The sequence below is a fragment of the Schistocerca cancellata genome, chromosome 2 (assembly GCF_023864275.1).
Source record: "Schistocerca cancellata isolate TAMUIC-IGC-003103 chromosome 2, iqSchCanc2.1, whole genome shotgun sequence".
Taxonomy (NCBI): domain Eukaryota; kingdom Metazoa; phylum Arthropoda; class Insecta; order Orthoptera; family Acrididae; genus Schistocerca; species Schistocerca cancellata.
Genome location: NC_064627.1, coordinates 858,982,491 through 859,006,299, shown reverse-complemented (window position 1 = coordinate 859,006,299; position 23,809 = coordinate 858,982,491). Strand labels below are relative to the sequence as shown.

At 40.0% G+C, this 23,809-nt stretch overlaps 1 protein-coding gene across 2 annotated transcripts in view; it reads left to right on the top strand.

Annotated features, from left to right (window-relative positions):
• Positions 1–327: 327 nt before the first annotated feature.
• Positions 328–23,809, top strand: part of LOC126162793 (transport and Golgi organization protein 6 homolog) — a 110,707-nt gene continuing 87,225 nt past the window's right edge. For both annotated transcript variants that reach the window (XM_049919513.1, XM_049919512.1), the window contains exons 1-3: positions 328–597; positions 3,674–3,809; positions 14,450–14,714. In XM_049919513.1, the coding sequence (XP_049775470.1) occupies positions 513–597; positions 3,674–3,809; positions 14,450–14,714 (486 nt within the window). In that variant the 5' untranslated portion in view covers positions 328–512. The remainder of the gene's footprint in view (positions 598–3,673; positions 3,810–14,449; positions 14,715–23,809) is intronic.

Below are 23,809 nucleotides of genomic sequence, written 5' to 3'. Positions count from 1 at the left end.
TCGGATGTAGTCACGGTAACTTGTCTTTGCATCAGGCGAGTGAGAGACTGCACCCTGGATGCTCGAGCAACTTTATATTCTGGAAGCAGCCTGGTTGCAAGAACGGAACGAATCTGTGAGACATGATAGGCAAACGCCGTAGAAAGAAAAACAATCTAGAAAAATCGTCACACAGTGAATATACTTATGCACTAAGATCTGCTTTTTCAACTACTGACTGCTTTGGAAAGAGACACGTGTTGTATACGCACTAGGGGCAGAAGGCGATCACAGCAAAATAAAATAGTCATCTGTAAACGATGTTGGAGTATCTTCGCGCTCTTTCTGTCTTTGAGCTCGCTGTTGTAAGAGTTGAACGGCAGATTTTGGCAGATATTGCGTGATTATGAGGGTGATTGGTAGTGGTTGTTTGCTTCCTAATTGAATCACCTGTGACGAATCGATTTGAGCAAGCTACTTAATCGTTTGGTAGTCATATTTGTGCCGGTTTGGTTCATGTTGTGACATCAACCATGTCTGAGTTGGAAAATAAAGTTAACCTACTGCATAACGCCCTTCATCGGGCTTTGAGTATGCTTGTTAAGCCAGCGGATGAAAGTAAGTGGAATTTCACAGTTCTGAAGTTGTCACTTCTTTAGCTGCTGTAATCTGCAGCCAAGCGGTGAAAAAGAGACTCCATGAAGTAATGCCCGCATAGTTGATGTACGCGAAATAAAGATCAAGTAATGTGTTGCAAATTAGAGTGACGCGATTTCTGTACATTTCACTGGTGCTGCGCAGACACTGTTTGCGTGATAGATAATTTCGTTCCCTTCCCCCCTCTACTTCCTATTGCCTCTTTACCGCTGTTTGCTTAGGAAATGGAAAAGGGTATATACTACACATGCACACAATAAATTCATTCAGGGTAGCAGTTATTGATTAAAGAACTGAATATGTGTCAAATAGGATTTGCTGTTATGTAAATGAAGAAATAAAGAACCATAATGACAGTTTTCCCTTCCTCCTTAAAGTCATAGTCTTGCCACACAGCATTAGACCCCAGCGTTTTTAAATATTTGTTGTATTTTGCAACTGATTCATCACCTTATGTATGTCATTCTGGGTTGCTTCTGTATGGTTTCTCTCACCTTATGAACATATACTGAAATGACAAATTTGTAGTAGTTAGTAATCCAAAAATTGTAACTACTGTATTCTTTATTTAGGCATTAACTTATTGGTAGCTCAATCCATGCATTACCACTACCAGGTCTTGTCAGCAACTTGGGTCCAACATCTGTTTACTCATATGCTGCAAACATATTTGGCAGTGTTTTAGAAACCTTCAAAAGGGCAGTTGTATGACTAAAATTACTTACTAATCACTGTATCTGTGCTACAGCAGATAATTTATAGCCAAAGTCTGTGAGAGAATGACAATTCAGTGTATATTAGTGTACAGGAATAAACAGATCATTCTAAAGAGTGAGAATAGATACAATAGAAACATTATTGTAATGAGCTGCTTCTATTTTAAAATTAAATTTTATGGTGTCAGTGCTCGTGTGTGTGTGTGTGTGTGTGTGTGTGTGTGTGTGTGTGTGTGAGAGAGAGAGAGAGAGAGAGAGAGAGAGAGAGAGAGTGCCACATGCAAGCAATTTGCTGTTTTGATCTTGTGTGTTGTACACGTTTTGGGTGAGAGCTGCAGTAGGTTGCCCTGTCTTTTGGAACTCTCTCTCTCTCTCTCTCTCTCTCTCTTTTTTTTTTTTTTTTTTTTTTTTTTTTAAAAGAATAGGTCTGTTACTTAAAAAATTTGATTGAATTTAGAACCTGTATCTTCAGAGCCTGTAGCTGAATCTTCTTTAGAGCTTCTTGGAGTTCAGTGTATACTTACATACTGCAATGTAAGATTTACTAGCCAAAGAATGTTGCAGTATGAGGCATAATGGGAGTGAAACAACTGTCAAAAATGGTAGAAGTTGCTCCTTCTCAGGGAAGTTGTGTAGCTCCTTCAATTTTAGTTGACAAACCAGTGTATTATTATATGGAGGACAGGCAAAGGCTCTTACACAGTTGTTGAAATATACAGGAAATTGTCAAAGCCATTGGTAGACAAAATAAAAAGCCATCAGTACTACAAAAATTTTTTCTGATATGCCGCAATACTAATCAGATTTTGATAGGCGGGAAAATCTAATGTTAGATGTCGAAACTAGTAGTGTATATGGAGCACAAAAAATAATTTATATCAGGACTGAACTGTTTTTAGTAAAAGATCAAACTGATTGCTAATTCGTACACAAACTTTTGTGAAATAATTTAATACAGTTATAAACAGTTACATAGATGACCGGCTAAGAATGACCACCAAAAACTGTTTGCAGAGTACATGAGAAGATCATTATGAGAAGTTCACATGGCTAAATAAATCATATTGGAGTGACCATGCAGAAAGTTTACAAAATATTTAATTGTTCAACTTATACCTATAAAATACAGCAAGTAAAACAAATGAGTATGACATAAATGAGAATAATTATACTCCACCTGGAGCACTCCTGAGGCGATTTTATGGGGCTGTATTTTGAGTTGACATTAAGATTAGGTTATGACAAGCTAGATTATCAATATACCCACATTAGAACAATAAATTCTGAGGAAGTAGAGTTTGAGCACAAAAAACTGAGTAACATAAGTGCAGAGTTATCACTTGACCTGCTAATATATGGTATTGCACCTTATAAGTCTCATTCAAAGAAAGAAATTCAATGTAAAATGTGAAGCAGAGTTGGGTGAAATAAGATTACAAAAAAGGGGGGGGGGGGGGGGGGAGGGAAGCCTTCAAGGTAAACAAATTTGCAAAGCAGTTTGTACTGTTCTTTCTCACAGCATCCAACTAATTTAAAGACTTACTGAACAATTAATCTCATTTATTGAAAAAGAAGTCAGCAACAGCATGGAATACAGAAATAACAAAATAACTAGAAAGAAATGTCATCAAATAATGAGATCATACATTTCTTTTTAAGAATTTTAAATTTAGAAGGCTTCTGAGGCCAAGAAAGTAAGAAATGGGTAACAAAGTGGACAGAAAAAAGAAAAAAATGACACTGGGAGAATGTGGTATACTGAAGAGAGAGAGAGAAACAACAACAAAGATAGAAGAATTGGAATTCTTGTCTCATCATTGTTGGTCAAGAGAGAGGAAAATACTTACAAAAATTCAGTTTGTTTATGCTGGAACTAACATTACAACATACCATGTGAGACTGTAATTAGTGGTAATCATTGGATTCAGATGAAAGTAACTTCTGCAAGGTGATGCAAATCATTAAAATCATTTGGTATCAGATCTAAAGACAGAAGCAAGCTGGTTATGAAATTAGATTGGAACTGTAAGAGTCAGATGACAGGAAACCATTTTCAGTCACACTCTCTGAAGCTGGAATAAGTGTTAATAGAAGTTGCGTCTGACTTGTGATATCAAACTTAATTAGGGACATAAAGAAAATAAGGTCTTTGATTATTGACGTATATGATAGAACTAATCTGTAACCTCTCCCTCCTAACATGTCCTTCCATTGACTTTTAAAGTTTTATGTGACTGACATTCAAGATTGTTAGTGAATCAGATGATTTTCTGTTCTCTACTAGAGAAGTACCTGTATTGTGTACTGTCTTTGTTAAACAGGTAACAAGGGAGAACTTCATGAAATACTTGAGCTTAACATTCAAAATGCCATGAAGGAGTTAAAACTGGATGATTTCAGTGATATGCAACCTCTTCATGGGATAAAATGTACTGTCAACGCAAACAGCAGTGTGAGGTAAGTTTGTTATGATTGCATTTTATGTTTGCTTTTCCCATGTATGCAACAAGTACCATTTCCTTCTCAAACACCTTGCTTTCTGTGTCCTTGTTTTCATTATCAAGGAACCCTTAACTGTGTCCTTGCATGGTAGGCCCTATTCTGATGTGGGTCAGTGAGAATTACACCAACTGAAGCAGAACAGTTAAAAGCACTTCAGAATGCCCATACATTAGAAGATAATTTTGGAGTAAAGAAGGCTGCTCACCAAATAGCAGTTAGTAAGCAGGTGCACACACAGAGAACTTGCTGGCTTTGGGAATCAATACTTTCTTGAGCTACAGAACAAACACACACACAAAATGCACACTGTCATGTGCTTGTGTCCCTCCATAGTGCCAGCTGGACGCACAGTGGCCCTAGTGCAGTTTGGCAAGTGCGTTGGGTGGAAGGCAGGAAGAGGGGTTGGGGGTGGGTAGGTAGCAACTTGCTGGTTGGCTGGCTAGGAATTGGGGGGAGAGAGGTGACAGATATATGGGCTCGGCATATGATGCATGAATACTGGAGTCGCTGGGGGGGGAGGGGTAGTGCATGATGGTGATGTAGACACATGAATTGGGAAGACAAAGAAGAAACTGAGGGGTGGAAGCTGTGAGACAATGGGTTAACAGAGACTGAGGCAAGAAGAGTTACGGGAGTGAAGAATGTTTTGCAAAGATATCTACCATCTGTGTAGTTAAGGAAAGCTGCTAATGGAGGGCAGGATCCAGATGGCCTGATTGTGAAGCAGTTATTGCAATCAAGCATGTAGTTCTACCTCATGTAACACCACAGGGTTGTCAACTTCATTTTTGACCACAGTTTGGCAGTGGCCATTCAGTTTGGTGGACAGCTGGTTTGTTGTCATACCAACATAAAAAGCTGTGCAGTGATTGCAGTAGAGTTGATATGGCTGCTTTCATAGATGGCCCTGGCTCTAATGGGTTAGGATAAGCCTGTGACAAGACTTGAGTAGGAAGTGCTGGGTGGGTGGATTGAGCAGGTCTGGCACCTGGGCCTTCTACAGGGATATAATCCCTGTGGCAAGGGGTTGGATTTGGGAGGGATGGACTAGGATGGCATGTAGGTCATATGGGCTATGGAATACCACTGTAGGAGGGGTGGGAAGATCTTTGGTTGGATGCCACTCTTGGCATGATGATAGATAATCAAAGCCCTGGCGAAGCATGTTGTTCAGTGGTTCCAGTTCACCTGTCCTAAAATGATATTCCGTTGCCCACCCAACCTACAAAGGTTTTGTAGTCCAGCTGTATGCTACTTGTAATCCCTTGCCACATGATTCATATCCATGTCGGAGACCCAGGTACAAGATCTGCCAAATGTACCCACCCAGCACTCCCAACTACAGTCTGCACACACAACTATGTTACTCCACAGAGACACCTGTGAAGGCAGCCATGCCACAAACCAATCCTGCTGCAATCACTGCACATTGTTTTATGTTGGTATATGACAACCAACCAGCTGTCCACCAGAATGAATGGCCACTACCAAACAGTATGGCCAAACACAAAGTTGACCACCCCGTGGCACAAAATGCAGCTGAGCACAAGATGCTTGTTTTCAGTGTTGGCTTCACAAACTGGGCCACTTGTATTCTTGCCTCCACCACCACCTTTTCTGAACTGTGCAGGTGGACATTTTCCTGGTAACATGTCATTTGCTCCCGTAACCCTCCTGGCCTCAATCTCTGTTAATCCACTGTCCCCACATCTGCCGCTCAACAGTTTGCTCTTCCTGTGTTATCACCCCTTACCAGTTCACATGTCCATGTCACCTTCATCGTACACTGCTCCCCACCAGCTGTGAAAACTGCGCATCACATGCCTAGCCCATACATTTACCACCCCACACTCTTTCATTCCTTTTCTGAGCCACTGGCTACGTAACTCCTTTCTATATATGAGATTATTTTACATTTTATTTTGAAATAAAGTACAATATTTTCCTTAATGTGCTTAAATTATGTTAAAGCTGCATCACCTAAAAATTATTGCTTTGTTAAATAATTTCAGTAATTTGCAGTGCAGGACAGCCCCTTGATTTCTGCAAGTAGTATTTTGCATCATTCTGCTGGAGTCACCTTAGACATACCCTGTTTCTCTGTTTAGCCATGTATTCTGTCATTAAAAATTTATGAGCTCAGTACTAAAGAAGTCTTGTTGGACATTTGTGTCACTAGTAGTGTTTGTCGATGAACTGCTTTCACTGTTAGCGTTGCCACTTTTTTGGAGGGACAGGTGATATGGAATTTTTACATCAAATTTGACTTTAAAGTACAGGGTTGGAGCAGTGGACATACGTAGAGGCTACCACAGTCAAGTACCAAGCCCTAAATCATAATGTTATTGTGTTGAACTGTGTTCTGAATGCTGTGGCAGATTAGTTGGTTTGGGAACATGCACATGAAGATTTGCATGCGCAAACCATCAAGATAAGCTTTATCAGGCAGTAGCAGTGGTGTTCATAAGATTTTTGTACAAACGGGGGAAACATTATATACAAAGACTTTAATACTGACTTTGTGGAGGAAAAAAACTGATCATGTGTACATAGTTACTGATGTCCATCTTTGTATTACTTTCCACAGAAGTGTCTGCAAACTGACGAGGATAAGGCAGTGATTGAAATTTTCATTTTTATTGCATGCTATAAGGTAAAAATTGCTCTGCCAAACTGGTTTTGAACTGAAACACCCGCCTTTCATATACGCTGAGCTCCCAGTTATGCTGGATTGCTTATAGGTGGCAAATTAAAACTCTGCTCAGAGCAATGTAATTTAGTCTGAATGGAAACCTGTGGCTATTGATAAATGGAACTCTTCTTTATACCATTTCACTTGGAGGTGCATGTCTTTGGCACTGTGGGAGTGTCCCTGTGGAATCTCGAAGGAAAGAGTGGTAGTCCATGACAAGCTGGACATTTGTAGGTTTAAAAAACGGTGCTCATGTAGTATTATTAATTTATCATCTGTGAATATTGGGAACTAAAAACTAGTCCAGCACACAGTTTTAATTTATAACATGCAATCATTTCAGCGTGTACTTTATACAAAGGAAGTGATTTCAGTCTTAACTTTACTTTCAGTTCAACAGAGTTTAATGAATTGTTTATAAACATGTTATAAATACTTTGAGCTACTTATTGTGTTGTATATTTGCAGGATCTGAACCTAGTTTTGTTACAAAGACAGATTAGGATAAATTTAAACAAAAGTGGATGGAAATCGAAGTACTGGATATTTAGTTCAAATGGTTTAATTTAACTGACAGCAGTTTCATTATGAATAGTACTATAAAGTTCTTCATTGCTCCACCAAAAGGCAAAAAGTTCACACCTGGCAAATTAAATAAACTGATGAAATTAAAGTGATTTAATTGGAAAGTTATGTAAAAATTGACACACACAGAATATAGGTCTCTGACCTCTGATTTTGGACAGATAATAGTGAAATCCGTGGGCTATCAATTCACTTAATTAAAGAAATAAATAGTTTAGCACCAAAAGTGTATACCCTTATAATGAGGAAAAATTTTACAAAAATCACTGTCATTGAAAAACAATCGTTCTTTTGATCATGACCATTTGTTCAGCATGGTAATGAAACACTTTGCAACCACTCAATGCCTTACCACTAGACCAAGCAATGGTGTCCCCCACTTATACATCTACATTATTACTCTGTAATTCACTCAAAAATGTGTGGCAGAGTGTTCACAGAACTACTTTCAGGCTCTCTCTGCCATTCCGCTCTTGAGTATCACATGAGATAAATGAACAACTAACTCCTTGTGTAGGAGATTTGATTTCTCTTATTTTATCATGATGGTCATTTCCCTGCATTCTGAAAATAAAGTTGGTGATTGTAATTTCATGAAAAGATCCTGCCGCTATGAAAAGTGCCTTTGTTTCAGTGATTGACCCCCGCTCCACACACCCCCACACACCCTCTCGCTTATCATATCTGTGACATGCTCTCCCATACTTTTTGATTACATAAAATGAGTTGCCCTCCTTTGAACTTTTTCAATGATTTCTGTCAATACTATTTGCAGTAAGAATACTACAATGTGCAGTAGTATTGCAGAAGAGGACAGACAGGGGTAGTGTAGGCAATCTCTATAGTAGATTTGTTGCAAATTGAGTGTTTTGACAAAAAACACAGTCTTCGGTTTGTCCTCCCTACAACATTTTCCATGTTATGCTTCCAGTTTAAGTTGTTACTGATTGTAATCCGCGGATATTTAGTTGAATTGATAGCCTTTATATTTTATATTGAGTGTCAGGAAGTCATTTCTGAAAGTATTTGTATGGAGTGTAGCCATGTATGGAAGTGAAACATGGACGATAAATAGTTTGGACAAGAAGAGAATAGAAGCTTTCGAAATGTGGTGCTACAGAAGAATGCTGAAGATTAGATGGGTAGATCATATAACTAATGAGGAGGTATTGAATAGAATTGGGGAGAAGAGGAGTTTGTGGCACAACTTGACAAAAAGAAGGGACCGGTTGGTAGGACATGTTTTGAGGCATCAAGGGATCACAAATTTAGCATTGGAGGGCAGCGTGGAGGGTAAAAATCGTAGAGGGAGACCAAGAGATGAATACACTAAACAGATTCAGAAGGATGTAGGCTGCAGTACGTATTGGGAGATGAAGAAGCTTGCACAGGATAGAGTAGCATGGAGAGCTGCATCAAACCAGTCTCTGGACTGAAGACCACAACAACAATATTTGTGTGATTTATCTTGTATCCAAAATGTAACATTCCTTTCAGTACACATGTGGAGGACTTGACATTTTGTTATTGTTTAGTCAGTTGCCACTTTTCACACCTGCAAATATCTAGCAATTGATTTTGATCTTCTGGTGACTTTATTAGACGATAAATGTCGTCATCTGAGAACAATCTAAGAGTGCTCCTGAGATTGTCTCCTAAATTGTCATATAGATTAGGAACAGTAGAAGACACAAAACACTGCCTTGGGGGAATGCCAGATATCACTTTGTACTGTGACCTTTCTGACATGAACTCACAAGTCCTGTTGCACAGCTGAGGCAGTACTCCATAGGCACAGAATTTAATTAGAAACCACTAATGAAGAGCAGTGTCAAAAGACTCCAGGAAATAAAATGTGGAATCAACTTCAGATGCTTTGTCAATAATACTTACTACTTCATGTGGATAAAGAGCCAGTTGTATTTCACAAGAATATCATCCTGATTTGTGTTGATTGTCTGTCAGTAAATCATTTTCTTCAAGTGTTTCCTAAGAGATGAACACAGTACATGTTCCAAAATACTATTGCAAATTGATGTCAGTGATATGGGTCTGTATTTCAGCAGGTTACTTCTTTTCTCTTTCTTGTACATTTGTGTGACTTGTGCAACTTCCCAATCTTTAGGTATGGATCTTTTAGTGGAGCAAACTGTTGTATACGATTGCTAAAAATTGAGATATTTCATCAACATACTCTGAAAGGAACATAATTAGAATATCATGTAGACTGGAAGACTTCCTTTTAAGTGATTTAAGTTGCTTTGCCGCACCAAAGAGATTGAATTCCAAATGACAGAACCTTTTTGAATTTCCTGTCAGATTTCAAGACTTTCATTTTGGAAACAGTTAAAAGTGCCTTGACTTAAAAAATTGACACTAAGCCAAGCATCTGTAAACTCTTTAGTTAAAACTTCCGGGCTGAGAGGCCGTGGTCGATCTGTATAACTACTTCTTCCTAACATTTCGTTGCAAACTGCGGGCAGCATCATCTGAGGTGAGTCAGAAATGTCAGGAAGTAGTAGTTTTACAGATCAATCACAGCCTCTCAGCCCGGAAGTTTTAACTAAAGAAGATGCTGGGTGTGAAAGCCTTCATGTTATCACCTGCAAACTGTCACCAATATTGAAGATTTTGTGCTCTTTTTAAATCTGGTGTGCTTTCTTTCATTACTTCTGCAACAGTGTCCTGTACCACGAGGGATCTGTTCTGTCTCTAATTTATTTCATAATAAAACATTTATTTCATAATTAAACTTTCAATTGCTGTCATCATTATTTCTTTGTATTTGAGTCACATTTGGTCGATGCTTTTATAGTTAATAGGAAAGGACTGGATACTGTCTCTTAGGAAGGCATCAAGCAGAATTTTTATCTGCTCTTTAAATATTTATGTTTTGTGTTTATTCTTAGTGGATTTGGATGTTATGGTATTCAGTCTTGCTTTAACAATTTTGCGGTGTTTATTTCTTATTTCTTTCGTGACATTCTCTATTTGCTGAGGACTGTTTGTCACTTAGACGTACATTATGCTGTCATAACCGTTCACACTTAATGGGATCCTGAACTAATTGCTTGAAATAATTGTAGGCGAAAGCATTCAATAAAATTTTTGATGTTACTTTATGTCTTCTTTCAAATCTATTTTTGCCACCATATTGAGATTAGACTATAGACTTGACTGACTACCGACATATACTGGTGTTAACATGATAGCAATCTGTACTAGGCTTCTGTAAATGACACCGACTGACATGATAAATTTTTCTCTGTTGAATGTGTTAAGTATGATAACCAATAAAAGTATCCTTCTGGCATTTTCTACTACCTTGCCAATGTCATAAAATTTTACTTGAAAAACAAAAAAAAGGTGGTATCATTTGTACAGCACTTGGTCAACTGTAGTCATAGCTTCATAACATGAGCTAGAGGGTCACCCTAGCAGGCAACACAAAAGATACAAAACAAATCTGAATTTGGAAAGCCAAAAGTTGCATCTCACAAGGTTTTGTACTTAGTCCAATCCTATTCATATGTTGTATATGAGTGATATTTCAAACCGTGAATTGTGTTAATGTAAGTGTAGTATTTGCTATTGTCATAAATTAAGGAGCATTTCACTTGGATGGATATTTGGAAGGAACATTAGTGTATCTGTCCATTTGTAAGTATGTGTTATATATTTTGGCTTTTATGGCCTGTCCTACAGCCTTGATCTTCTGCCCATGAATTTTGAAAACAAAATCTGTCCCATTATACAGTAATAACAATTGATATAGAACCAAGGCAACAAGTGAGTTTTATTTGACTGTGTTATAGAAAACATCTTAACTCTTCAACATCACAAAACCCAGCTTGGGCAATTCTCTGTGACAGGATTGACTTACTAGTCCCAAAAATAGATATTGTACATCACCTAAGAGACAAAACCTGTTGTACAGATTTGCTAGTGCCCAGATTGTTAACAAATTAAAATTGAATATCGTGTCAATTGATCAAAAACCTTCATTCCATTTTGAGGTTAAAGTTAAGAATAGGGGCAATGCGACCTGATGTTTATTCGACTTATTTTATAGAATTCTCGGATGTACGACCAGGTCATGTCATAATTCCTCCACGGTATTTCAGCAGACAGACACATTGCCATTCATCAGGGATCATCTGAAGAAGGCAACAGGTCTGTTTGCTGAAATATTGTGGAGGAGTTACGGCTTGACCCAGCAAGACATTCAAGAATTCTATACAATAGGGGGAATGTTGGCCAGACCTTGTTCCCTGTAATGTATTTATGTTGGTGAGGCACCAATTTTGGATAGCCAATGGGAGGATGCTTTTTGGTAATTAGAACTCTTATCTTTCATACTGATTTGTATTTAAAAGTACATATATGTTATTGTAAATACTTAAGAATTAAAGATCACTCACCAAAAAAGTAAAAGTGTTGAGTTGTCGGTAGGAAAACTTTCTAGTTTTTTGAGTTATCCTTTGATGAGCTGGAGTAAAGTTCAAAGTTAGCTAGTTTTCCTTCTTTCGTGTGTACCTATTGACAACTCAATGCTTCTTCTTTTTGATGAGTGGTCTCCTTCAATCCTAAAGTACTTACCACAACATTTATGTATGGTAATGTGTTATTTTGAGACAAGGCTGTAGCGTACTATCAGAAGATATTTTTTTCCAAAATCAGTGGAGCCAATGTCAAAAAAGTAGCAGTGCTAACAGCATTATGTAGAATTGATAGTGTAATATCTGGCAAAGATCTGAAAAATCTCGGGGGGCTTGCCTTATTTGTCAATACATTACATTAGATCTCTGCCCAAACTCTTTGCCTTTACAAGTGTCTGCTTGTGTGTGTGTGTGTGTGTGTGTGTGTGTGTGTGTGTGTGTGTGTGTGTGTGTGTGCGCGCACGCGCGCGAGTGTATACCTGTCCTTTTTCCCCCTAAGGTAAGTCTTTCCACTCCCGGGATTGGAATGACTCCTTACCCTCTCCCTTAAAACCCACATCCTTTCGTCTTTCCCTCTCCTTCCCTCTTTCCTGATGAAGCAACCGTTGGTTGCGGAAGCTTGAATTTTGTGTGTTTGTTTGTGTTTGTTGTGTGTCTATCGACCTGCCAGCACTTTCGTTTGGTAAGTCACATCATCTTTGTTTTTAGATATATTTTTCCCACGTGGAATGTTTCCCTCTATTATATTAACACAGTATACAGTTTGATGACTGATGAGGATCTTGCACACTCACCACCACATCACCTCCCCCCTCTCCCCCACACGTGGAAATAATCATGTTCAATGTAGTGTAATTTTGGCTTGATTTGGGTGCCAATAGTATTAAGTGTGAATCCCTAACACTTCAGAGTATTATTGGTGGCATCATGTAAATATCCTTATCCATCACTCCTCTGCCAGTCTTCTGCTGTTGGGTTGTTTGGGGAAGGAGACCAGACAGCGAGATCCACGGTCTCATCGGATTAGGGAAGGAAGTTGGCCGTGTCCTTTCAAAGGAACCATCCCAGCATTTGCCTGGAGCAATTTGGGGAAATTGTGGAAAACCTAAATCAGGATGGCGGGATGCGGGATCGAACTGTCGTCGTCCTGAATGCGTGCCCAGTGTGCTTGCTTGGTCCCTCTGCTGTTATATGCATTAGTGCCCCATTTTACGTGACTCGCCCACCCCCTACCCCCAACATCTCTCCCCATTATAAGTATAAACCCTTTCTTCAGATACCTGCCTTCCCATTCTTGCCCTTACAGTGCTATAGGAGTTCAAATTGTGATTTAATTTTCCCATGGTTTTCAATATCACTTTAAGGAAATATCAGGGTGTTCCCATTTCCAATACTTAAGTGTCTTTCTCCTGCTGAGGTTGTTTAATTTCTTTGTTTGTTTTCACTCATATTATATTACCTACTAGTTTATACTGAATGGTAGGCAGTTATTAGTACCAGAATTACTTGTTTTGTTGTTTGTATTAACATGCTAACTCCTTACTGATACAACTAATCACTTCTTTGCAAAGCTTTATTTATACCTTGCAAATGTTCTTTCATGTTGTCGCATGTTTCTATTTCTATTTTCTGCACAAACTGTGTTTGTCTAAATATTTAGAATTTTGGAAAAATTTAAATGAAATGTAATTTAATAGTTCCATGTCCATCTTTGTAGAGTTAAGTGAACACTAAATACTAAAAGGAAATGTTTACATAGTGTGGGTAGCAGTCACAACACAAAATAGTGACCTGCCTCTCTAGGACACCATATCAGTTTTATATGAAATAAAATATTAGTTCAGTACACTTAATTAGCCAGTTATCAAAAGTAATCTCCAGATGTAAAAAACACTCTCTTATGGGACAGTTTCTGCACAGATTACTTATGTGATAGATATATGGGGCTATGCTGCTCACATACATACAAACAGAATATTACCCTTGGAGAAAAGAGCAGTCAGGATTATCCATGGACTAGGGTATAAAGACTTCTGCAGGGAAATATTTGTACATCATTAATACTTCAGTCTACTCATTGTATTTTTTGTTAATGAAATTCTGTGTGACACATCAGAACAAAGCAAGAAAAGTGTTCCAATGTGCGCGCAATACAAGAAAGAGAGAGTGCTGCTATCACCAATTTTGTAGCCTTTTTAGCATAGATAAGTAATCACTTACCCATATGTAAAATGTATCTACTCTCTGTTTGAACAAAACTTGTAAAAAAAAGTGCTGTGAAGGATGCAAAAGTCACCAGTTGGTGGCTCCATGTGAAACATGCAGTATAATTGATAAATAAACTATGCAAACAAGTTTTAGAATATCCCCCGATACTGCAGTTATACAGTCATTGGGGGGGGAGGGGGGGGGGGAACCTAAGTAAATATTGCACAAGGTATTATTTTTAGTATGTGGACTGAGATGTGCTCACAGCCCATGTGCCACCAAAAAAATAAATATGAGCCATGGAAGCCAACAATGTGTGATGAAAATACTGCCTTCTGGTATATTTTGTGGCCTCTTTTTTGCTTTTTTTTCATTTTAACTGTAGAAGAGATTTTAATTTCTTTCAATTTAGTTGTTATTACTATTAGATTATTTTAATAAAGAGGCAAAAAGTTATCCATGTTATTCACCGTACTAGCAGTGTCTTGGAAATTACGACTTATTTTTGGTAATTGAGGTTTTATTTTCTTGTGTTAAATTGACCTAAAATTGTAGACTTTTGCAATATGTGACTGTTTATTTCACAAAACATTTCATTAACAAATATCTGTATTAGATACTCCTTTCATTCTTGTGATTTTACTAACACTAACCCGTGTACTTTTCCATAGGTGGAAGTTTGTATGTGTAACTCTTCACATCCTGCTATCAATGAAGGTGACACTGAAGCTGCTAAGTGCAATGCCAGCAGAAGGCAGGAATAAGGGACCGAAAGACTTGCTGAGTGTTGCACAACAGAAGACCATTCGCACCTGCCTCCAGTTTGTCGTGTCCATGGGGCTGCTGCCCAGCCTTCTGCCTGGAGTTGGTGTTGCCTTGGCTGCACGCTGCTCCAGTGCTGCCAATCTTAAGGATGAGGAGCTTCTGTTGCTGGAAGTAAGTCACTATGCTGTATGTGTTGCCTTCTGCTGATAGTGAGGCCAGGCGTAGCAGACCTTGTTGCTCTTGCTCTGGCATTGCCTCTCCTCTGTTGAGGTCCAGGTAGCTGTAGCAGGAGAGCAGGAGCTTCTAGTTGTAGGAGACTTGCAGAGTCACTTTGGATGGCTCAGGTGTGCGCTATATGCTGAAAATGGCCACTTGGGTGTCAGAGTGCACATGCAATCCAAATGTGACTGAAAGCTGAAGTAGAAAGTAAAATTTTCCACAATATATGGAACATACACTATCTGATCAAAAGTATCCAGACACTCTTTATAGTGCAGAAGTAGTCACGAGAGGCAGGTCCACCAGTATAAAAGGAGGTGGGCAGTATTCTATTGTCCGTATAGAAGCAGTAACAGCAGACTGGCTTGGTCAGGAGCATACAGTGACTTCAAATGTGAACTAGTTATTGGACATCAGTGAACTTAAAAATCCTTAAGGGACATTTAAACTTTTCTGAAGCTGTCCAAGTTCTGCCATTGCTGTGATAGTGAAATGGAAACATGAAGGAACAACCACAGCTAAACTGAGACCAGGCAGACCTCATGTACTGACGGATGAGGACCATTGAGCATTATGGAGGGTGGCTGTAAACAATTACATGAAATCAGCAGAAGGAACCACTCAGGAGTTCCAAAGTGCTACCAGCAGTCCTACTAGCACAATGGCTTGCGTAGGGAGTTAGAAAGGATGGACTACAGTGTTCGAGCAGCTTCTTGTCACAAAGTCCTGTAGTAAGTGCTAAGTGACCTTTAAGTTGGTGTAAAAAGCAATGCCACCAGACAGTGGATGACTGGAAACGAGGATTAATCATGCTATACCCTGTGGCAATCTGGTGGAAGGATTTGCATTCGTCAAATTCCTGGGAAATATTATGTATGGTGTGTCCCCTTCTTAGAAAATGCTAAAATGCAGGAGGATATGAAGACATTCTGCACCATTATGTACTGTGCACAGTTGAGGAACAATTTGAAGACTGTATTAGCAAGCCACTGCACCCTGTCATAAAGCAGCATCTTTGAAACCGAGGTTTGTGGACAAATATATTGCTGAAATAGACTGGCCTGCCCAGAATCCTAATCTGAACCGAATGGTACAATTTCAGGCTGAGTAAGAATGTCAACTTTGTTCTAGGCCCCAGCTTCCAACTTCACTACCCCCACTCTGGATTTCGCTCTTAAGGAAGAATTGCTGGCACTCCCCCGGTCATTGGAAATGTCCCAAACACTGTCAAGTGTGTCATAAAATCGAAGAATGGACACACCTATATTAATTTCCACTAAGAGGTGTCTGGATACTTTTGATCAGATAATGTATATAGGAAACACTGACATGCCCCCCTCCTCCTCCTCCTCCTCCAAGACATGTAGTGTTTAAAGTTACAGATAGAAATAGTAGATCTAGCAAAACACCAAAGTAGTATGACAGTGAAAGTCAAGTAAACGTCTGTCATATTGATCATAAAGTCATTCAAATGTAGCTTGAATATGATAACAAGAAAATATTGAAACAATATGGTGATACTGGGTTACTGTTATTTACCTAGTACTAACTGAAAAAACTGCACATACAATATTATGCTGAGAACAGGCAGTCTTGTGAAGTAATACTAAATGCATTACCAGGCAGTAGCTTTGAACAACTAGCATTACAGCCCACTTGGGAAAGAAATATTTTATGCCTGCAACTGCTATAGTTGGAGTCACAAATGATGGTAGTTGAGCTTAAGCGTGTTCTGCGTCCCTATGTCACGTGTTCTCTGACAGCCAATGGGCATTCATTAGTGTTCTGAGTGCGCTGTTGTGAATGCCGTAGCTAGTGTGAGCATTAAATGTGATCGTAGCTAGTTGTTTACATAATTTCTATTACATTTGTTGAGAGTTGTCATCGATAGTGGTAACAAGCGACAAATTCTGCTCAAGGAAACAAGAGACATAATTTGCAGGCTTATACGTTTTCTTCAAGTGCAAAGCACATGCATGCACATACTGCAGCTGTTGCTTGGAATTGGCAACAACGCAATCCCTGTCCGTAGCTTGATATGCAAGAATTGCCATCATTCGTGGATCGGGCTATAGCATACCCACATTTTGTCACCAAATACATATGGATGTGACCATGGTGCTATTACTATGGCAATGATCAGAAAATGTGTAAAGGTAATCTGGAAAGTTATAGAGAGAGAGAGAGAGAGAGAGAGAGAGAGAGAGAGAGAGAGAGAGTGTGTGTGTGTGTGTGTGTGTGTGTGTGTGTGGGGGGGGGGTAGTTGCTAACTTCCTATGTGCAATAAAAGTGTTGTGGTTAGAAGTTCAAACACAGCCAATCATGCTCCAAATAAATGCATACCAAGTAAAATAATAAGAGGGCAAATACATGCCTTGGTATAATGATAACATCTACATGTATACACTGCAGACCACTATGAAGTGCATGGCAAGAGGGTATGTGCTGCTCTACCAATTAGTAGGGTTTCTTCACATTCCACTCATGTATAGAGAGCGGGAAGAATGATTACTTAAATGCCTATGTGTGTGCAGTAATTAATCTAATTTTATCCTCATGATCCCTACATGAGTGATACATGAGGGTTTGTAGTATATTCCTAGAGTCATCCCTTAAAGCCAGTTCTTGAAACTTTTAGTAGACTTTTTTGTGATAGTTTACATTTATCTTCAAGAGTGTGAGAGTTTACTTTCTTCAGCATCGCTCTGATTCTCTCCCATGGATCAAACAAACCTGTGACGAATTGTGGTGCCCTTCTTTATGCATTTTATATCCCGTGGTAGTTCTATTTGATATGGGTCCCACACATTTGAGCAATATTCTAGAACTGGTCGCATGAGTGATTTGTATGCAATTTCCTTTGTAGGCTGATTGCATTTCCCCCAGCAGTCTACCAATAAACTGAATTCTACCCCCTGCTTTACCCACAACTGAGCCTTTGCGATCATTCAGTTTCATATGCCTACAATCTGTTACACCTAAGTATCTGTACTAGTTGACCAATTCCAACTGTGAGTCATTGATATTATAGTCATAGGATACTACGTTTCTTCGTTTTGTGAAGTGCACAATTTTACATTTCTGAACATTTAAAACAAGTTGTCAGTCTTCGAACCACTTTCAAATCTTATCAAGATCTGACTGAATATTTATGCAGCTTCTTTCAGATAGTGCTGCATTATAGATAACTGCATCCTCTACAAAAAGTCTGAGGTTATTATCAATATTGTCTGTAAAGTTGTTACTATGCAACATGTATAGCAAGGGTCCCAAGACACCTTCCCTGGGGCAAACCCGAAGTTACTTCTACATCTGACAATGACTCTCCATCCAAGATAACATGCTGCATCCTTCCCACCAAAAAATTCTCAGGCCAGTCACAACGTTTACTTGATACTCCATATGATTGTACTTTTGACAATAAGCGTAGGTGTGGTACTGGGTCAAATACTTTTCGGAAATCAAGAAATACTGCATCGACCTTATTGCCTTGATCCAAAGCTTTAAGTGTGTTGTGTGAGAAAAGTGGGAGTTCAGTTTCGCTTCATCGATGTTCCTGGACTCTATGCTGGTTGGCATTGAGGTCATTCTGTCAGAGATTCGCCTTTACTTCGCTCATCTCTTCGCCTTTACTTCGCTCGTCTCTTCGCCTTTACTTCGCTCGTCTCTTCGCCTTTACTTCGCTCGTCTCTTCGCCTTTACTTCGCTCGTCTCTTCGCCTTTACTTCGCTCGTCTCTTCGCCTTTACTTCGCTCGTCTCTTCGCCTTTACTTCGCTCGTCTCTTCGCCTTTACTTCGCTCGTCTCTTCGCCTTTACTTCGCTCGTCTCTTCGCCTTTACTTCGCTCGTCTCTTCGCCTTTACTTCGCTCGTCTCTTCGCCTTTACTTCGCTCGTCTCTTCGCCTTTACTTCGCTCGTCTCTTCGCCTTTACTTCGCTCGTCTCTTCGCCTTTACTTCGCTCGTCTCTTCGCCTTTACTTCGCTCGTCTCTTCGCCTTTACTTCGCTCGTCTCTTCGCCTTTACTTCGCTCGTCTCTTCGCCTTTACTTCGCTCGTCTCTTCGCCTTTACTTCGCTCGTCTCTTCGCCTTTACTTCGCTCGTCTCTTCGCCTTTACTTCGCTCGTCTCTTCGCCTTTACTTCGCTCGTCTCTTCGCCTTTACTTCGCTCGTCTCTTCGCCTTTACTTCGCTCGTCTCTTCGCCTTTACTTCGCTCGTCTCTTCGCCTTTACTTCGCTCGTCTCTTCGCCTTTACTTCGCTCGTCTCTTCGCCTTTACTTCGCTCGTCTCTTCGCCTTTACTTCGCTCGTCTCTTCGCCTTTACTTCGCTCGTCTCTTCGCCTTTACTTCGCTCGTCTCTTCGCCTTTACTTCGCTCGTCTCTTCGCCTTTACTTCGCTCGTCTCTTCGCCTTTACTTCGCTCGTCTCTTCGCCTTTACTTCGCTCGTCTCTTCGCCTTTACTTCGCTCGTCTCTTCGCCTTTACTTCGCTCGTCTCTTCGCCTTTACTTCGCTCGTCTCTTCGCCTTTACTTCGCTCGTCTCTTCGCCTTTACTTCGCTCGTCTCTTCGCCTTTACTTCGCTCGTCTCTTCGCCTTTACTTCGCTCGTCTCTTCGCCTTTACTTCGCTCGTCTCTTCGCCTTTACTTCGCTCGTCTCTTCGCCTTTACTTCGCTCGTCTCTTCGCCTTTACTTCGCTCGTCTCTTCGCCTTTACTTCGCTCGTCTCTTCGCCTTTACTTCGCTCGTCTCTTCGCCTTTACTTCGCTCGTCTCTTCGCCTTTACTTCGCTCGTCTCTTCGCCTTTACTTCGCTCGTCTCTTCGCCTTTACTTCGCTCGTCTCTTCGCCTTTACTTCGCTCGTCTCTTCGCCTTTACTTCGCTCGTCTCTTCGCCTTTACTTCGCTCGTCTCTTCGCCTTTACTTCGCTCGTCTCTTCGCCTTTACTTCGCTCGTCTCTTCGCCTTTACTTCGCTCGTCTCTTCGCCTTTACTTCGCTCGTCTCTTCGCCTTTACTTCGCTCGTCTCTTCGCCTTTACTTCGCTCGTCTCTTCGCCTTTACTTCGCTCGTCTCTTCGCCTTTACTTCGCTCGTCTCTTCGCCTTTACTTCGCTCGTCTCTTCGCCTTTACTTCGCTCGTCTCTTCGCCTTTACTTCGCTCGTCTCTTCGCCTTTACTTCGCTCGTCTCTTCGCCTTTACTTCGCTCGTCTCTTCGCCTTTACTTCGCTCGTCTCTTCGCCTTTACTTCGCTCGTCTCTTCGCCTTTACTTCGCTCGTCTCTTCGCCTTTACTTCGCTCGTCTCTTCGCCTTTACTTCGCTCGTCTCTTCGCCTTTACTTCGCTCGTCTCTTCGCCTTTACTTCGCTCGTCTCTTCGCCTTTACTTCGCTCGTCTCTTCGCCTTTACTTCGCTCGTCTCTTCGCCTTTACTTCGCTCGTCTCTTCGCCTTTACTTCGCTCGTCTCTTCGCCTTTACTTCGCTCGTCTCTTCGCCTTTACTTCGCTCGTCTCTTCGCCTTTACTTCGCTCGTCTCTTCGCCTTTACTTCGCTCGTCTCTTCGCCTTTACTTCGCTCGTCTCTTCGCCTTTACTTCGCTCGTCTCTTCGCCTTTACTTCGCTCGTCTCTTTGCCTTTACTTCGCTCGTCTCTTTGCCTTTACTTCGCTCGTCTCTTTGCCTTTACTTCGCTCGTCTCTTTGCCTTTACTTCGCTCGTCTCTTTGCCTTTACTTCGCTCGTCTCTTTGCCTTTACTTCGCTCGTCTCTTTGCCTTTACTTCGCTCGTCTCTTTGCCTTTACTTCGCTCGTCTCTTTGCCTTTACTTCGCTCGTCTCTTTGCCTTTACTTCGCTCGTCTCTTTGCCTTTACTTCGCTCGTCTCTTTGCCTTTACTTCGCTCGTCTCTTCGCCTTTACTTCGCTCGTCTCTTCGCCTTTACTTCGCTCGTCTCTTCGCCTTTACTTCGCTCGTCTCTTCGCCTTTACTTCGCTCGTCTCTTCGCCTTTACTTCGCTCGTCTCTTCAGTGGTACAAGGATTAAATCAGGGCAATCCTCCTGGGGTTTACTTTGTAAAGGAAGATTTGAGTTAAGCATTTCAGCTTTTGTTTTGCTACCCACAGTTTCAATTCCCATCTCATACGTGATTGGACACTAACTTCGGTGCCACTAACAGCCTTTACACAAGATCAGAATTTCTTTGGCTTTTGTGAAAGATCATTTGAAAATATTCTGCTATGGTAGTCATTGAAGGCTTCGTGCATTGCTCTCTTGACAGCCAAATGCATTCCATTCAGCAACCCTCTCTTTATAGTCCTGTGTTTTGTTTTACACCTATTATGCAGCAGTCCCTGTTTCTTTAGAAGTTTCTTTACAGTGGCTGTATGCCATGGACGGTCCCTGCCATTATGAACTGTTCTGCTGTGCACATCTCTACAGATTGCATGGTCAATTATTCTTTTAACTTGAGCCATAGTTCCTCTACATGCTCCTGCCCTGTGCTGAAAGTTTCTAGCTCCTCATTGAGATATGACACTACTGAATTTTCATCTAGTTTGCTGAACATATATAAGATAAAATCTTTTGGCTTGTTTTAGTTGCCCTTTGTACTTTGCTAATAACCGTTGCCACATCTGTATCATGGTCACTGATACTATTTTCGGTGTGGACATCCTCAAAGACATTATGCCTTCTTGTTGCCATTAGATCCAATATATTTCCACCATGAGTGGCGGCTCTAAATTATCTGTTCCTAGCAGTTTTTAGAGAAGGCATTTAGTAATGTTGCACGGGATGTCGTGCCCACAACTAACGAAACTGTAATTTTCCCAATTGATTATCGATGATTATAGTGTGATGGGGGAACTTGTGTAAGAGGTTTTGATCTGAAGTTTTCAGTTACATCAGGAGATGAGTCTGGTGGGCAATAGAAGGATCCATGTACCATTTTATGCCCACCCCTGATACTGAGTCGTGCACAATCAGTCTTTCAAGCAGTTGCAATCTCTATCTTGGTGTATTCGAGTTTCATGTGTAATGTGACAGATAACCACCCTCAGTACTCATTTGCCTATTCTGTCGATATACACTTAAATTTTCCCCAAAAGTCTCACTGCTATCAATTTGTTTTCAACTTTTGTAGCATGTTGGAAAAATCAATATTGTAAGATGATTGTTTCAAATAAGTAAACTAATAGAAAATAATGTTTATAAATATATGATTAGGACTGTGCAAGAAGCATGCAACAATTAGCATAGCCAGATTTTGGCAAAAGATTTATCAGAAAGTGCTAGATAGGTTTGATTCAATCTCTTATTGATCTGTGACATATTGGAGGTGAATACAAGAGGCAGAAAACATTTTAAATGTGTTAATGCATGAGGATCCTATTATTGTACTATTGTTTGCCCATGGCACACTTGTAGTAAATAAATGACACTGAAACAATCAATCTTGGTACTGAGAATGATTAAAACTGGTGTAGAAAGGCATTAGGTGATGACGGAATTTCTTTTAGATTTGATGCTAAATGCACTGTGAAAGCAGGCTGCTTCCTGGCACATATTTATCAAAAATGTCTTGTTTTTCGTGTCATCTGCTGTGATTGGCAAATAAAGTGGATCACTTCAGTTTATAGAAAGAGTAAAAGAAAGAGTATATTGTAAGCTTCAAGTTCCGACAATGAGGATGAGGATGCTAGCTCTCCAAAAAGCCTTCAGTATTTTACCAAAATGCTGACTGAAGATAAAGATACCCTCATATTGAGTATCTTAACATAAGAGGGCATGCTGAAAAATAAATTTCCGATTTTTTAACGTGAAAACTCTTACAACTTTTTAAATAAAACAAACTTTGTTAACATTTTGTTAATCAACTATTGCATCTGGGAGCGAAGGCATGTCGGTCAGCTTACTGTGAGTTTTTATCATGATATTTCATGAGGACAAACTAAACCACTTGGTAATATATGCACAACTGCCTTAAAGTCTTTCATAGTGTGATGTGTTTTCCTTAGTCACCACTTTGTCTATTGCAGTGTCACCATATGTTTCCAGTAACAACCACGAGAGGCCACGTGCAGTAATATCATGAACGGTAGCACATCTTTATTCTTCACATCTACATATTTATTTCTCAACATAGCCACCCTGGCAACGAACACATTTCTCCCAACGAGAGACCAGTTTGTGTTGATATTGTCACTGTGGAATGTCTGACTTTGTTGACGGAGCCACAATCTCACCTCCACTTGCATCGCTTGATCACTATCAAAGTGAAGTTCTGAAAGGTATTCTTTAAGTTCTGGAAACAGATGAAAATCGGGTAGGGCCAACTCAGGACAGCTTGCTGGCTGGTTGTTGGCAGTGAACCCAAGGCATCAGATTCTTGGGGTGTTGCAGTGCTCATGTGGTGTCTGACATTTTCATGCTGAAGGAGAGGGTGCTCCATGTGTGGATGAAATCCTCAAATTCCAAACTCAATTACAGCATGCTATTTCTCACACACAGACAGTGTTACCTAACATGTCCACATATTGCATGCTAAAATTTGGAGCCCTCTAGTGGTAGAAGACTGCAGATATGTAGACATAAATATGTAGGATGTTAATAATGTTTAAAAATTTTTAAAAGTTTTCATATTAAAATTCGGATGCATTACTTTTCAGCACACACTCGTTCTTGTGATTTGTTTAATAACTTTTAACTGCTAATAGGTAGGGTAGATAAGACAATAAACGATAAATAGAAATGAGTGTAACTTTCGGTGGGCCAGAGTAGTGTAAGAGGATCTATTCTGTTCTAAGTATGTATAAACAATTCTTTTGTGGGCAGAAACTCTGATATTTGCTTAGAAAGTGTTTGCATTTTTTAAATATAGGGCATTCTAAGATATGCATTTTTAAAGCCCATGTTTAGTGGATGTTCTAGTTTCTAATGATCATTCCTGTCATATCCCTGAATATTGACCATTCCTACAGGGACACACTATAAACAAAAGCAAGGTATGTCCAGAAATAAGAAGTCTTTGATTATTTCCAATAACAGTACCAAAGTG